The sequence below is a fragment of the Corvus kubaryi genome, unplaced genomic scaffold (genome assembly GCF_017639235.1).
Source record: "Corvus kubaryi isolate FWS band 111438036 unplaced genomic scaffold, C.kubaryi_AGA036_p1.0 37397, whole genome shotgun sequence".
NCBI classification, from domain to species: Eukaryota; Metazoa; Chordata; class Aves; order Passeriformes; family Corvidae; genus Corvus; species Corvus kubaryi.
In genome coordinates this window covers 10,477,811-10,494,690 of record NW_024581136.1, presented here as the reverse complement: position 1 = coordinate 10,494,690, position 16,880 = coordinate 10,477,811, and the positions used below count along the sequence as shown (strand labels likewise).

The 16,880-nt window shown below is 47.6% G+C and overlaps 1 protein-coding gene across 1 annotated transcript; it reads left to right on the top strand.

Moving 5' to 3' along the window:
- The first annotated feature begins 5,070 nt into the window (after positions 1 to 5,070).
- CLDN16 (claudin 16) lies at positions 5,071 to 15,582 on the top strand. Its single transcript, XM_042042496.1, has 6 exons — positions 5,071 to 8,001; positions 12,633 to 12,735; positions 12,961 to 13,125; positions 14,187 to 14,378; positions 14,719 to 14,865; positions 14,944 to 15,582. The coding sequence occupies exons 1-5, from the start codon at positions 7,888 to 7,890 to the stop codon at positions 14,856 to 14,858; spliced, it is 714 nt and encodes a 237-aa protein (XP_041898430.1). The 5' UTR covers positions 5,071 to 7,887; the 3' UTR covers positions 14,859 to 14,865; positions 14,944 to 15,582.
- The last annotated feature ends 1,298 nt before the right edge of the window (positions 15,583 to 16,880 follow it).

The window sequence follows — 16,880 nt, the reverse complement described above, 5'->3', positions numbered from 1 at the left end:
TAAGTGAGACCCAGGCCTGACTGAGAGGGAGGCAGATCCATGTGTGTGTGAGTGTCATAGTGCATGAGCCATGAGCAATGTGTATCAAGATCCTGAGAAAGTAAAATTCATGTCTGGTACCATCCATGGAAGAGTTTTCTAAGTGCAGATAGAAAAACATCTCAGATCCTCCAGGAAATGGGCTCTGTGAAGACCTAACCCTTGCCATCTACCCATCCTGTTTACTCTCATCATGTTCCTGATGCCTCCAAGGTCTTGGTCCTGATCCTCCATGACCAGTTATAGCAAGAATCACATTTCTACCCAAACCTCACCAAATGTCCACCAGGAGTTCAGTGATGAGTGGTGCTCATACTCATTTATGAACTTGATGCCCTAGTTATGAAATTATTTTCCTGAGACTGGCAAGAATCTGACCACCTTCAGAATCACCACTGAAAAATTTTCCTCTTTGGAATAACCTCAGGTTGTTCTTCCTGAAATCAGATGAAGGAAGGAAGGGGGCATTGGAGTGATATTACAAAGAGACAGGGAGAAGATGCCTAATGACTAGATCTGACGTCCTCCCCAGGAACCACTGTTCAGACAATCCTGAAGACAGAGTTACCTCTGTGAAGTCAGAGTTACCACCATTTACATTGCTCAACCACTGGCCAAGCGAGCCATCAGGATCAAGTACCTGTGAGTCTGGTTTTTGGGGTCACATTCACACCAAGGAAAAGCCCAAGCTGTACTCAGCACTTTGTCAATTACTCAAAGATTCTCATCTCAGGGTATGGCTATGTCTCACCTTTTTGTGCCTGGACCACAACCTCTGCCCTTTTCCTAAGCCCTTATGACATATCAGGTAATTGGTGCTGGGAAGATAAAGTGCTCCAGTGTCCTTCCTAGAAAGGCTCTGCCATAAACTCTTGCCAGATTTCTAGATCAGACTGTTAAGGGCAATGCCAATCTTAGGAGACGAGGTTTCACATCTTTTTCAGGTTGCTGAACTTAGCCCCTTATCACATGTTGCTCTGAATTCCTCTGGGGATCAATAAGACCAAACCTATTTGTGCTGTCCTTGGACACTGGAAAAATTCAAGATACACAGATTACTGTGCTGTAGGAAACCTTGTGACACATCAGAACCAGTTAACAACTGCTCAGCATCCTCAGAGATACGCTGGCCCTGTAAAATCATCTTCCAACAAGTAGTTGTCTCTGGAAACTGAGAGGAGCAGAAGGGTGGGATTTGTAAGTATTGACATTCAATGTGCTTCAGTCCTCTTTAGGACACCCAAATCAAAGCCAGGTATTTCTGAAGCACTCAGTAGCCCCTGCTGTGACCCACATGGCTGGATTTTTCAGTGGGGAGCAGGGTTAAACACTTAAATAAGTATTTAAATGTGGCCAGTTATTCCAGCGCCTACATGGGAATGAAACCCTTGAAAAGCCTTGGCCAAGTGCAAGACCCACCTGCGCTGAAAGCAGAGCTGTGCGTTGGCAGAGGAGGAGGGAAGGAGTTTCTTCCCTGGACTTTCCAACACACCCTTTATCGCTAGGACTGAAAGCGCACATTGGAAACCCAAGGTCGTATTTCAGTGCCTAGAGGGAGTTGAAAACCCCAGTTATCTGGCTGGGGGTGTTTCTCTCACAGCAGTGTCTCTCTGCTCGTGAAACTCTCCCGTAAGCCCGATGTACACAGAGGCTTTGCCGATGGGCGTTTCGGGAGCACTCCGGGAGCCCACGCCCTGTGCTGTTGACAAAGAAGGTGCAAATGAAGCTCTAAGCCTGAAAAAGGGGGAGGGATGATCTCCTTAGGGAGAGCTTGGGTGAGGAACAACACATCTTCGTAAAAAACAGAAACCGGACCCTACATGAATCGGGACCACCAGGGCAGAATAGGGACAGGATAGAAGAAGGAGGGAAAGGACATGCTGTGCTTTCCTCTCATAGTGCACAGAGAGACTCCGATGTGGGGGAGAGGACAGGACAGGGGAGAAAATAGTAGAGAAGATGAAGACACTCCCTATATAAATGCCTTGGGTGAGATGAGGACTGGAGTCACTTCTTCTTGTCTCCTGTCCCAGGGCTGGGACTGCAATTCTGCCCTTGTAGGGGATTTCCATCAAGGATTAATTTGTCCTTCCCTTTCTTTCCTCCTTCTATTCCTCCTCCATGGTTTTGTCCTCCAGCCTCAGCACAGCTTGCCTGCATGATGAAGTTGGGGAGTGATGCGGTGTATGTGAGACATGAGGGACTCTGCTCATGCTAATTTGCTCTGCAGCAGGGGCAGAAACATCCCTGCCCTGTCCCTTGCCTGCACAAGGAGAGGGCTGGAGTGAAGGGGTGGCCTTATAGGAGCCTTTGTTTGCAGTTGGCTTCTCCCCCTTGCCAGACCCTGTCTGTGCACAGAGGGTACAGTGCCCCGGGGGTGGGGGGGCAGAGCCGGTGGTCACTGTGCCAGCTCTGGGCAGCGTTCAGTGTCCCGTTTGGATGCTGGATGTTAAACAGAAGGGGAGAGTGAGTGTGTGGGTAGAGGCAGGTGGGCAGACAGTGATTTAAACAGTCACAGCCCCAGAGTTCTTCAGGGAAACTCCTTGCAGATCTAGTACCCAAACCTGGCCCCCACTAATCTAACCCGATCTCAAAACTCTCCTGTGCTCATGGTCTGTGAATCACAGCAGCAACTGTTCTCTCCGAGCCTCAGCTCTTGTCATCCTGGGCTTTTTATAGCAGACGAAACATCCTGTTACCAAACTGTGCATTTCTAACCCAGCAGTTACTTTTGTCCCTTTCTCGATGAGTCTCCTAGAGGGTCTCTCGTCACTCAGATAAGTAGGTTGGTGAGTATCTGCGAGAGGCACAGAGGCCCGAAGCGGATGTTTATTGTGAAATGAGTCACAAGGGGGTCTGGATTTCAGCCAGGAGAGCCCTGCAGGGTGAAGCGCACGTACGGCCCCTCTCACTGCGCTAAGGTGTCCCTGAGGAGCAGCAGCCGAGCACAGGCACAGCACAAACCCCTTCCACCGCGGCACCTTTCTTCCTGTGCTTTTCTCTGGTACTCTGGAGAGAGCTAAATGCTCACGCTGCTCTCCCTTCCCTTCCTGAACGATTGCTAGCAGTGACACAGAGCTTGTGCTTCACTTGCCTTTAATCACCCTCGTATCAGCGCACGGGAAAGTTCAGGCTCATGCTGGGAAAGGCACGCTTGCATGAGGATGACGCCGCAGGGACGTGGCAGGGCATCAACAGCCCCCGGGGTGCTTGGGGACGAGGGCCGTGGACTGGAACTTGTGACATGCCGGGAAAAGGTGTGTCTGATCCACTACCCAGCTCCTCTGCCAACACACACCTGCGTGGAGCTGGTATGCAGTGACGGCACCGCGTATTCTCTGGCGGCTTTCAGGAAAGCCGAGTGGTCACACACGTTTCCACTGATACGGATCTCACCACGCCCAGGCGGAGAGTCCTGCCCCGGTGCTAAAGAGGAGCGGGACTGTGACTCCTCGCTCTCGATCTAAAGGCACTTAGCCAGGGCCCCGTTTTCCCCAGCTCCAAAATGGGGTTAGTGATACGTCATTGAGATTATGTGTTTCTCAGGTGTGGGATTTCATAGGCAGCCATAAAACTAAATTTATTGTACTGAAGACAACATGGTACTTTGAGAACCTAAAAATACTGTAATGAAATGCTTGTTTTAGCATTTATTGCTTTGGTGTGACTAAAAAAGCAGTTTTAAAGGAGCGTGTGTAAGCATCATACCTGTGTGTAGAATATACACGGACACACAAACATACACGTACAAACACAGTTTTTACTTACCAATCCTTTAAGCTCTCATCTACCAGAACATACCTTTGTTTTTCTATTTTCCTTTAATCTTATGTATTGCCTGCTTGAAAAATCATAGGTTGCTCAGAAGTCTTACTATTTTCCTTGGGGTTACTGAGCTAATGCCAAGCTAAATCCCAAGGTTTTGTGACTGTATGAGCATGGCTGAAGGGGAACATTACACACTGCTCTGTAATTTATTTGCGTACACATCTCACGTCCAAGGAGCACTGCTCTGGAGGTGAAGACACTTAGAGGCTGTGGATGGTGGTGTGCGAAGCAGGAAAATGGAGGGGGTACAACCAGGAGGGAGGAGTGGGGAGGGTTGGGCAGACAAGCCCATGGAGCAGAAGAGCTCTTAGGAAAACCCCTTCCAAAGCTCCCCACCACCTCTGACCCCTGAGCCCTTCCTGCTGGACAATCCCCTGGCCCTGAACACGAGTTACCTCACGGGCTGCTTGCCTGTTTGCAGAAAGGTCTGTATTTCATGCATGAATGCACAGCATCGCCACTTCCTTCTTGCTCCAGGCTCTCTGCTACACTATATATTAGACACTGAGGGAGTAAAGGCAGAACACCACCCTTCTGTGCTCATGGGACTGCAACCTCAGTGGGGTGTTGCTGCAAAAATCATTTTGTAAATAGACTGGTGACAACCAGCTCCCAAGACTGGCAGTAGTTTCTTCCTTTCTCTAACATAAATAGCTTGGCTTTAACGGAGAGCACAGACCACCTTGTGTTAATGAGTAATAAAAGCAATCGACCCATGGTGCATTTGTCCCTGAGCTGGGGCTGAGTGTAGTCAAGGTGATTAAACTCTTAAATTAGCAAAGTTTTGCTGCATTGATACCACGCAGAGTAAGAGCCCGACAAGGCCAAGCTCTGACAATCAAATATTAGGATACCCTAATGCTTTTGTTAGTGTCAAATCACAGTTAACATATGTAGTACAGCCTACAAATTCACTGGAAAGCTACTCTGAGTCATGTCAGCCAGGTTTTGGGCTATACAAAGACATCTTGGGAGGTTATTTTGGGAGAGCTGTTTCCTGAAGCTGAGGGGACATCTGTCATGCAAGTTAGGAAAGCAGACCATGATGAGAAACTGCAACAGACTTTGCTTCAAGAAGATGCTGACTTGTTTTAAATAAAGATATATGTATCTTGCCATTTTCTACTAAATAAAGAATATTGTATTCTTTCTAGTAACTACAGCATATTCCATGGGACTGTTTGGAGACACAGACTTAAAGAAGGACCAGGTATTGGATTGGTCTCTCCACCAGGTGAAAATTCATGAACTGTCTTCATTGTGTTGCACACTCTGCAGCAGTCTTGCACGAGGGAAAACTGGAGGATCCCGACCTGCCCTGCTGTCCAGGCCAGGATGCTTCAGAGCCCCAAGCTAGATGCAAATGGCTGGAGCCACTTCCTGTCCCCAGTGACTCATGGCCAGGGAAGCACTGGCATCCTGCTCTAGGAAGGGTCACTCACCTGCCCTGCCCTGCAGGGAAGATGAACACAGGGAGGTGGAAGGAGCTGGGACAGCAACACATTGCTGGGCATGCGGAAAATAAACAAGACATCACCAGGACTACAATAACAGCTGTGGAGAGATGGAGCAAAGCACAGGTAGCACTGGTGCCTCATGTGCTGCCTCCATCCCTTAGTGGAGTTTGCCTCTTGGTCTGACATCCGTGGACATTTGATGGGCAGAGCTGGAAGAACAGACTACAATGTGCCCATCACAAAAGCTTAAAAACACCTCTCTGGCTATTACCACGGGAGATTTTCACTTTCCACCTCTGTCATGCTTGTATTGAGACACTTTCACCATGCACCAAATAAGGGAAAATGTCCCCTTTCTTTCCACTGGGCTTATCCTCTCTGAAAGTGGCTTGCATTTGGGTGCAGGACAGAAGGAGAAGGAAAGGAGATTCATATGGCTATAATACATATCCTGGCTAATCCAAGCTCTGTTGCTGTTAAACTCTGCTCTTAACACTGCTAAGGACTTAATGCTGATAGTGGGAAGGCTGTCTCAGATTTTTCAGGCCTTTTCTGAGCTCACCTCACCACTTTTTCTGAGTTGCCCCTAATGACAACTGACTAGGATGCTTTTTAAAAATGGGTGCAGACAGAGGTTAATGAACACAGTACAAGACAAGTGTAGGAAGATGATGTATATTTTCAGTACCTGTCTCATAAATGCAGTCTAATCTATATATATATACACATGTGGCTAATGAAAGCCATTGTCCTTTATGGGATCTGTGTGGGCACTGCCATGTCCCTGTGGGTCAGAACTGTTGAAAATGCAAAGCTGCCCTTGTCACAGAAAGCCATGAAGTGAAAATCATGAAGGTTTCTTTGCCTTATACAGATGTTTGGATACCAGAAAACCCAGCAGAAAGCATCATATCCGCATAACCGCACCAAGACCTGCATCTGGGAAAGATGGAAGAAGGAGAGTTCCTCACTTGTCAGCTTCTACAAGTGGAATTAGGAAACAGAAAGCAGAAAGCTGAAGCAGCAGTCTCTTGCATACCCTGGCTTTATGACCTGGGACTTCTATTCTCCACTTAAGCCTCCCAAAGCACGTGCTGATGACCTATTGCACAGAGTGACCTCTGAGGAGTGGAGTGAGCCTGGCATCCAGGGTAAAAATTGTGGTCTCTGACAGTAAAACCGCCTCATGAGGTTATGATAGGAACTATACGGGTTATCCATTGTAAGAATAAACTTCTCGCTGCTGTGGTATTTGAAGGGAAATCCCGGAGAAGCGGAGGCTTTGAGCAGTTCTGTAAAGGTGCCGCTTGGCTCCATCTGGAGGTGATAGCTGAGATGACAGACACCGCCGGCTTGGGCGAGCGGCTGGAAGCAGAGCTGAACGCAGAGCTGAACGCAGAGCGAGAGTCTGCGCCTCTGACCCGTGGGGAATATTCGCCCATTCAAGGCAGGTCTCCAGCCTGTTACTGCTTCTCTTTGTATTCAAAGATAACGATCATTGAGGATGCGGTGGTTTCTGTGCATTTGTGCCTTTGGAGTGGGAGAAATTTCTAGTCCCACTCCCCTTTGGTTTTTTGACAGCTGCTCTGGAGCCCTGATGGCTTTCTCAGCACTGCAGGAGAGGAGACAGTGAGAAGCTTTACACAGAGGCCCCAGCCTTCTGCTCCTGGCAGCCTGTGTGGCCCCGGCTCACCAGGGGAGTCCTGCAGGAATACAGGAAGTTTGCAATCAGAGTAAGCAAGCAGGGAAATTCCAACCACCTGAAATCCTCCAGAGTGGCACTGGTTTGAAAACGTCAAGATTTCCACATGGGAGTTCTATGCATGCCATGAACGAATTGAGGTCCAGGGCGTGAGAGGTGTTGAGGTTTGACTTAAATTCAGAATATAGAGTTCCGTATCTGAGCTGGGATGGGAGTGGATGTTGGCTCTGAAGGTCCACGATTGCTATCTTTTCCTTTCCCTCCCTAGTGACATTCCTGCATTGAACTAGATCATCACTGCACCAGAGACCAACAGGGTAACAGCCAAGGGGCCTGGGATCCACACCAAGACACTTTGCAGTTGCTCCCTGCTAAGGCACGAACCACTGACCAGGAATAAATGTGTGTGTGCATGAGAGCTCCTCTCTGTGTCCCTCAGCAGTGCTCAAAACTTCTGCCCTGGAGAACAAGTTTTGATTCTTTTTTCTAATCCCTATTCTGACAAAACGTGCCATGATACCTGCCCCCCCTGCCAGTCCAGGGCTCCAGTTAGCTGCATGTCACTTCTGCACAGCCCCATTTCTCTTCAGTCAGGCATGACAAGAGCTGTGGTGCTGCAGGGCGGATTGGCTGCAGCAGCTCCCGTGGGCACTCTCACCCTCCTCCTGACCCCTGGCAGGTGACCACTGCTCCTGCAGCCATCACTACCATCTGCACAAGCGAGGAGGTCCTGCTCTTCATGGTCACTGGGAGAGGGTGGTGGTCATCTGGGACACTGAGGCTCAGTCTCTACCCCGGCTTTAGGAACAAGGCTGGGCATTGCTGTTCTCACTCCCCTGGATGTGCTGAGCACCTGCTGGCATGAAGTTTTTCCTCCAATATGTGGGCTGCTTTTTTGCTTTTTTCTCTGCTGGGTTTTTGATAACATCTACCTGGACAGACTGCTGGATGGTGAATGCTGATGACTCCCTGGAGGTAAGACTGGGGTGAGGAGAGCCTGATCACCAAAACCAATGTGTCCTAGAGAGAGTTTGGTTCCCGGTGTCATTACTCCACTCTCATGTTCTTTCTCCCTGTTGTGCTGGATGAAAGTGGATGAAAATTAAACTAATTACTGTGGCAAAAAAAGGGGAAAAGTGGTATTTTGTGTATTTCTCTTTTCCAGACTTTATTATCCATACTGTGCTCTCACTTAGTAAGTTCAGGAAAGATCTACAGGGTCTGGTTTTAAATGTGCATGAACTTGAATGGAGTTATCCCGTATGTCCAGCCTGCATGGATATTTTGGAGATGTTTCCAGTTCTGTAGTCCAGACTTCTTGGTGGAGACATCCAGCATGCACAGCTGTGCTCTTCAAGTCTTTTTCTGAACAGCCATTGAGCTACAGGGCTACCAGAAATTTAAGGGGAGCAGGGGGACTCAGTATCTCCTGGAGCTCATGTGGACAGTGGCACTCTCAGGTTAGAGAACGGTATTGGCAAAGTAAATTGCAAACAAGAGAGCAGATGGCTGCTTACATGCAAGGTGTGCCCCAAGGACTCCAGGCCCCAAATCATCTCTGTTTTTCCAGCACTCAATACTGCAAATTTGTCTTTTCTTCCCAGCACAGCTATTCATTTCTGTACATTTAAGAGCTGTGAGTCCACAGTGTAGGAATCTGCTCTCTGGAAAATTGGATACTTTAGGCAGTGAAGGTGAAACACCTTCCAAGACAGAAAGTTTGGCTGAATGTATCAGGAGGAAACTTTCTATCTGCTCTCCAGCATACGAAACCAGACGAGCTCCTCTGCTCTCAGTGATTGCAATGCAGCATTTAGTTGCAGCACATGAAGGCGTGAATTATCCAAGAAAGAAGGATAAAACTGATTACAAGAAAAACAATTTTTTTCTCTATGCCACAAGAAATCTTGAAAATCTGACTGTCAGAAACCCTGAAAAGTGGGTGTAAGTGCTGAGGTGTCAGCACATTGCACATATCCAGTGCAGTGCAGTTGCAGTTGCAGTGTGTTTGCGCTGTGAGCCTTTCTACAGGGCAAATAGAGTGCACCCAGTGATGCTGGATGGGATATGACTCTTTATTTGGGAGATATTTCAGATTCCTTTCAGGAAGTAGCCAGATGAAGGTATCAGTATACTCAGAAAAGCCAAGTGAATACGATTGTGGGGAAAACCAGAAGAGAGAAACCCGGCTACTGAGCAAAGAGAGTCCAATAAAGAACCAGTCCATTACCCTGAGGCTGTGTAACCTTGTCTTCTTGGTGCAAAGGCACCTGCGATGGGCTGTCCAAAGTGCTCCATTAACACCCAGTTTGGTTCTTAGCAACCACTATTCTCACATTCCGGCTCTGAGTGTGAATACTAAATAATGGAGCAAAACGCCCCCAGCCTTAATACCTGACCACTGATCTCCTTAATGACCCTAATGACTCACTGCCTCTCTAATCAGGGGAATGTCCATGGCCAGAAAGGCGTGGAAACTGCAATGGCTCCTGTTTTCAGCTGGAAAAAGGGTAAGCCAGGCAACTTTGAATCCAGGAGAAGGGAACTCCATCCTTCAGCAGCTGTAGCTGCTGGCTCTTGGCTGGTTGCTTGGCTTTGACCCTGGTCCCCTGTAGCTGGCGAGGATGTGGTCCCACTGGAGAGGAGCATCCCAGGAAGAAGAGGCCAGGGAGTGCCAGGAGCAGTCACCTCCAGGGAGGCTGCAGGGGCCCTGACTCAGCTTTCACAGCCCCTCACCTCCCTTCAGAAACAACAGATTACGGCCACACAGAAAGTTGTTTAAGAAGGTGACTCCTTGTGAAGCATCGAGACAGGGCTGGGCCAATTTTTGCGGTAGTTTGTAGTGGAAAAAGCCCATAATCTTCTTCTCAACAAGTGCTGTGTTGTGTAGACAGTCCCTCCCTGTTGCAGGTGGATTATAAATACCACCACTACTGTTAAATGCTGCCTGTTTTACTCTCGAGCTGGGCTTGTAATCATTGTCTGCTGGCACCTTCTCGGAGTGACGTAAAACACCGTGACTAACATCACTTTCGTGTTTGTCTTCTCCGCTTTCCCCAGAAGGAGAAGTGTGTGCTTGTTTTGTAATTTTCTTTTTTTTTTTCTGTATGAGAATTATTTTATTATTAATTATACATTATGAATAGGGTATAATTATATCTATTACAGTCATTATGCAGTTCATGTTTTACATGCATACTTCTGTTAGAGAAAGCAGGTCGTGGCAACGTGTTTCGTAATCAAAGTGGGAGATGAGGAGTGTGGCTGTGATGTTTGGCTGCTCAGGGGCTCCTCAGCTGGGCCCAGGGAAGCTGGAGCACATTTGCTATGTGGGGAGAGAGGTGATGGGGAATTAGTGCTACCAACATGGTGCACAGGTCCAGCCATGGGATGGGGAAATCCATGTCCCCACATGATGCCTCAAGCCCTGACCCCTGTCCCCTTTAGAGCAACGAGTTCCCGTGTGCCTGAAGGTCTGTGCTGTCAGCGCAAGGGAAGATGCCCAAGGGTGGCTCAGGAGCAGATTAACAACCAGAAGGATCAACTGTGCACAAAGCAGAGGGGAGCAAGGGTTGGCCCTTGGCAGCAGAAACAAGAATAGCTTGGCAGTGGCTTGGGGCAGCGACAGGTCCCCACACCGACACCCTTTCCCATCCCTCCTGAACCAGGCAATGGGACTGATCCCCTGATTCAGGACATTTATCCCTGGCTGCACACAGGCTGCGTGGAGATGGGCCGGTCCCTGCTTTGCCCATGTTTGGCACTGGCTCTAGCAAGAGTAGTGACAACTGAAACATCCCAAGAAATGCAAAACATAAATCAAGATTCTGTTAGTCTGGGAAGGGGGTTATTTCACAAGCTAGACTGTAACTGTTGTGCTTGAGGCCTCTGTTTTGCTTGGAGGGTGACAAAGCCTGGAATCCTGTTAGTCTCTTTATAAATAATTTAGATGTAGATGCTGCATGTAAGATTTAAAAAACAATAATAACATGAGCTGACATTATAATAAAGTAACTGACATTATTAGCTGAATGCAGAGTAGTATGAATAAGCCTATGGTGGTTTGGGAGGAAAGAGAAATTACATAAATACAAGCGGAAAAAAAATGTAATTTAATAAAAATATGCTTATATCAAGCACAGCCTGAATGCTGGTGAGTTAAGACAGAAGAGGACCTGCAACTGCATTAAGAGGGCCATGGTAAAAACACATTGAATGTAAACATGGCAAATTGTTTTACAAGACACTTTCCTCTTGAAAAGCACAGAATAAATGAATCTGTTTTTTCCGTCACTGCTTCTCATTTTTCATCATGTTTTTCATTACATATGCCCAGAAATTCTCAGAAATGCTAAGCACTTTTCATCTGCATGAAACAAAAAATGTAGATTATTTTCCCTCAAATATAAATAGTATCTCTTCTGCCAGTCTGAAGCAGTGAGTCATTTTTACTCACCTTTGATCCATAGAGCAGTATCACAGAGGAGGTGCACAGTTTGGCTCAGACATTGTATTGTGGAGAAAATACTGTGGTTGGCTACAGACTTCAATACATCCTGAATAAGACTTTATTATGTGGCTGAGATATGTTATTATCTGCTTTGTGATTTACACAGGGCAAGAAAAATGAATTTATTGCATCATCCAAGCAAGCCTGGTCCCCTTCCCCTGCGTGAAACTCATTTGCTGGAAGAGTTTCTCCTTCCATTAACTGCAGCGGGTGTCGCTGGCAGCAGCGGGCGGGCTGGAGTCCAAAGCTGCACCGACATTAACTCTGCTCCTTGTATGAGCAATTCCAGGAATATTTTAGAGTTGCTTGTTCCCATATTTGCATTGGTAATGAAAACACCTCCCATATTAAAGTGATTTATGGAAGGCTGGGCTGGGAATGGTATCTACAGCTTGAGGACAGTGGAGACGATTAACCACGATGCTCCTCCATCGTCTGCCCCAGTCTGGATGTCTAAGTGATGACTGTGGCTTGGGCACGCGTGGTCCCATGGCTGGCAGCGCACTGGGAGCCCCAGGGCCAGGATCAGCACCAGCTGCCTCTCATTTTCCAGCCAGAGTCTACAGCTGAGTCATTTGGGGGAAACATTCCCCAAGTGTCTGCAAAGGGGCTCACATCCAGACTCCTCTGCACTCCTCTCCCACTCTCTGAGCTGCTCCTCCACTGTCAGGAGGATGGTGTAAGGAAGGGGAGCATGGGCAGCAAAGTCTCAGGCTGTCTGGTCCATAGCCATGCCCAGCTCAGCCTAGACAAGCGTTTGGCAATGGATGAGCAAACCTGCTCTTAGATCTCTGTGGTCAGCCACCCCCCAGCTCCTCCCAGAAATTTCCTTCAGAATTTTTATCCTTACTAGTAGGCAGGGTTTTTTTCCTAATGTCTAGTCTGAATTCTTTTGTTCTAATGTAAAAACCTTAGTAGGGACACAGAAAACATTGTCCTTTTCCTCCATCCTGCTCCTTTTTCTCTTCTTCAAGCTAAATGCTCTGGTTACCATCATTGTAACTTGACCAGGATTTCTGTTGAAGGGCTAAGATGACCACTTGCTGTGTTGGTGGATACTTTAACTTATGGTCTTCTTTGTCTCCTCAATCCACAGGTGAGTACAAAATGCCGTGGCCTGTGGTGGGAATGTGTCACAAACGTTTTTGATGGGATCCAAACTTGTGATGAGTATGACTCCATCTACGCCGAGCATCCTGGTATGTAAGAGTCAGAGATGTTTCTACAAGTGGTGGGGACACTTGAGTGTAGACTAAAAAAGTATCTGTTCTACTCAGTGACAGATAATTAGAGGCATGTTCCTTTTCTCAGTCAGGTATTACTCCCAGGGGAAGCTGAAAAAAGTGTTCCTGGGGGATCTGACCCCATTACCTGTCCACATTTCCATTCCTTGTGCACTAGAATGATCTGCTTCTGTCCTGCAGTGAAGCTGGTGCTGACCCGAGCCATGATGATCACAGCAGATATCCTGTCAGGATTTGGATTTCTCTTCCTTGTCCTGGGACTGGACTGTGTGAAATTCCTTCCTGATGAGCCGCTCATCAAGCTGCGCATCTGCGTGGCATCTGGAGTGATGTTGCTCATTGCAGGTATTTCCCCACTGTGTCCCCATTCTGCAGGACACCCTTTGGCACACTGGGGAAGTGTTAAAAGCCTTCTTTTATTTTGGTTGGTGATTTTCTGTAGGAGGAAGGATTTTTACTTGATTTATTTGTGCAATGCAGTTTCTTCTGTTCACCACCTGCCTCTAACAGCATGTAGTTCAGTTTATCTGCTTTCAGTTCATGTTTTGACCAGGTGACTTGGCTTTGAGTTGACTGACTTCCATTTATTGCTGTTTCACTGTGGAGCAGTCAATGTTGTTGATATGGCAAAGAGACCTTGCCATAGGTCTCTCGACCAAGTGCTGAAGGACTAGAAAGTCCTGGCATCCTGGTATGGTTTCTGCCTCTGCCATAGATTGTGTGACCTTGGGCAAGTCACTTAGCTCAAAATCTCTGCAGCTGATCTCTAATAAAAGGATAATAACATGTCTGTCCTTTCTAGATGATAAATAACCAACTAGCTCAGGTGCTTTGCTGTTACAGCCAGTTGGAGAATTTTAAAGACAAAAATAATTAGCCAACTAGGGACCAAATAATATTATTTGACTTTATGCCAGTATCAAGCAGTTACCTCTTCTTCAGCCTAAGCAGGTTTAATACATAACTCACCCCAACCACTGGGAGCACATGTAAAACACTTTGAGAGGCTCTTTTAAACATCTTCCATTCACTTCTCAAAGTTTGTCAGAAAAGCATCATCAAAGTTCTGAAAATCAAAACAGATTAGAAAATTAAATTCTGGAGACAACTTTACAACAAGCTGAGAAGGGAGGAGCTTTCTGCCTTTTGCTGCAGAAATCTGAGTGCTGCCAGTGTGCTGGAGGTGTGTGTGAGTGCCAAGCCACGAGGTGCAGCCTCTGCCTGGCAGCACAGGATATCAGCAGGAGCCCGGGTGAATCCGCCAAAGGCTGACCATGGAGAGGGGCCAAACCCTGCTGTCCAAGGAAGGTCATCCCACCCTGAAGTCTGACCCAGCAGACAGCAGCTATAGCTTTAGATTTGATCCCTTGTGGTTCTGTGTGTGGCACCCCTGTCCCGCCCTGCAGGTCTCCCCGGCATCACGGGCTCTGTGTGGTACGCTGTGGATGTCTACGTGGAGCGCTCCTCTCTGCTCTTCCACAACGTGTTCCTGGGCATCCAGTACAAGTTTGGCTGGTCCTGCTGGCTCGGCATGGCAGGGTCACTGGGCTGCTTCTTGTCTGGGTCCCTGCTCACCTGCTGCATGTATCTCTTTAGAGGTGAGGAAGCACAGCTGAAGCACAGCTCAGGGATAGAGCCATTGCTCAAAGTGTGCTACAGGTGCACAGGGTGGGGAAAGTCCTTTGGGGACATCCTTTGGGATGGTTGCTCGTCTCCAGTGGCAATATTTTCAGCTGTAAAATGGGAATAGTCTTAGTTAGGCAGCTCTAGAAAGCGCATCAAGGTCTTCATGTGGGAGCTGAGGTGTAAGGATAACATAAAATGTGTTGTTATTATGTCACACCTTGGAGTGCTTCTTTCCCTGAATCACAAAACTTTGCAGCTGAAAGTCACCAAGCACTCATTGTCAGTTCCTATTTCTCTCCCTGTGCCTCACAGAGACCAGTTCTGGAAGACTCCATTCTGCTTACTCCTTGAGGAAAGGCTATTCCTCAGCTGCGACCGTCGTAACAAATGTGCATTTGCCATCCTCCCAAACGGCCACCTCCAAAATGTATGCGGTGGATACAAGGGTGTGAGGAGGAGGTAAGTGCTCCAGAAAGAGCTCTGCTTTTATTTGTAGTGGATTGCACAGAGACTCAAGCTCTTGTGGTTGTGATACAGGTGCAGTTAAGTGTCAAGGATCTACTGTATGCTACAATGTTTGCATTTATGAGAGCTTAAAAAAACCTTTCCTTCAAGAAAGTAAACTCTGAGAAGATCCTGCTTATGGAATCCTGTTGTCTTGAGTGCTGAGGCCACTTGCGTAAGCACAGACTGAAATAACCAAGACAAACTCTTTCAGCATTTGTCTCAACACTGTTGGTAGAAGTGAGAGAAATCAGCCATTCCTGAATCAGACCGCAGTGTTCTGCATGAAGATCTCCAAACTGCAAGATGGATCTGTTCCACGTCTGGCAATGTGTCGACAGAGTGTACAAAGGAGAAAATACTGGCAAAGGGAGGGACTGACTGACTGACTAACATCTGCACCCTGTGCACTCAGCATGGAGATCTGCCTCTCTTACAGGCTGATGGGGAGCTCTTCAGGACATAAGAGCTGTGTTAAATGTCTGACCCTCTCTTTGGTCCATGAACCTCTGCACTGAGAAAATATTGTGAATCCAGCTGCATTCCTCCCTGAAAAATACAGTCCTTCTCAATCAGTGTTAAAATGTTCACTACAGATGCTCTAGACTCACTGAAATCTGGAAAATGCCAGCTGCATTCTGCTTAATAAAAACATTGCTTGGACAAAGTGAATGAAGATCCAAAATCTGAACTTGTGCATTACAATATATCTATATCCACTAGAAGCTAGGATAAATGACAGTAAAATCTATCGTTCCTTTCCATCAAAAGGTGTTTAAACCCAGTTCAGGACTGCTGTCCCCTGCTGCAATCCAGGCTGCCGTAGGCTGGATGAGGTTACAGCATCAGCCAGGTTTTCTCTAGGGCGGGGGAGGAAAAGCCCTGTATGGTTTAACATGTTCCCTAAGGATGGATGTGAACATTCTTTCATGCCTTTAATAGTAAGAGAACCTGAGACAGAGTTTTCTTAGGGTTGGTAGGAACTGTCCAAATTCAGTCCTTTCTGACCATGGGCGCCACACCATATCATGGGCACTGGGGGTTGGGAAAAGGCTCCCAGCACAGAGATTTGTCTTCTCAGGGGCGCTGAAGAAACAAAAGTGGAGCCTCAGCTGGGTGTGCACAGCCATGGGTGCTGAAGCACCACCAGAGGCAGGCTTTCTCCATGGACTGCTTGATGGAGAGGCTGGATTTCCTTCTCCCAGACAGTATGAAGTGAAACCTTATGTCATGTGGGCCAGAGGGAGATGGCGTGGCTAAGGATGGAGTGGGCTGTATCCCAGGCAGCACTTCTGATAACTCCTATGGTGGAAAATGAAGGGTTTGAATCCTCTGATGAATTATCCCAGAAGCAGCACCTTGTGCTGCCACACAGAACTGACCAGCAAGGCCAAAACATAACCCAACCCTGACAAGGCTCCAAGTTGAGAAGCACTTGGGGCCTGGAACAGACAGGACAGCAGCAGGTCCATATGGCTCTGCTGCAGGCCCAGGCACCTCCACAGGGCTCAGACCACAGCAGAACCATCTCAGCAAGAGCCCTGGTAGCAGCTCTGCTCCCCGGGCAAGGGAGGCTCGTGCCTGCAGATTTTGTGCCTGCAGAGCTCATGCTGTTTGGGCTGGCAGACGTTTATGTCAGCCAAACTGAGAGCAGGTTACTGCCAACAGATGAGCTGTATTGAACAGATGTAAACACAGTAGGAGAGGTGATGGAGGCTTTTTTACAAGGTCCTGAGAGACAACGAGTACAAGAGTTATGAGCAATGTGACGAATTCACAGGTTATACCAAGAATGCACAAAGAGATCTGGAGGTGACAGGAATTTTTGTCTGTTACTGCAGAAAGCTGCATTCAGAGCTTGGTGTTTTGGGCTTTTTAAAAAACTTTTTCACAGCCACATCAGAAATGTGTTTTCTGTGGGGCTTTGGGACAGGAGAGCTGACACTGCTGATACTCTCTGCCAGGGCAGG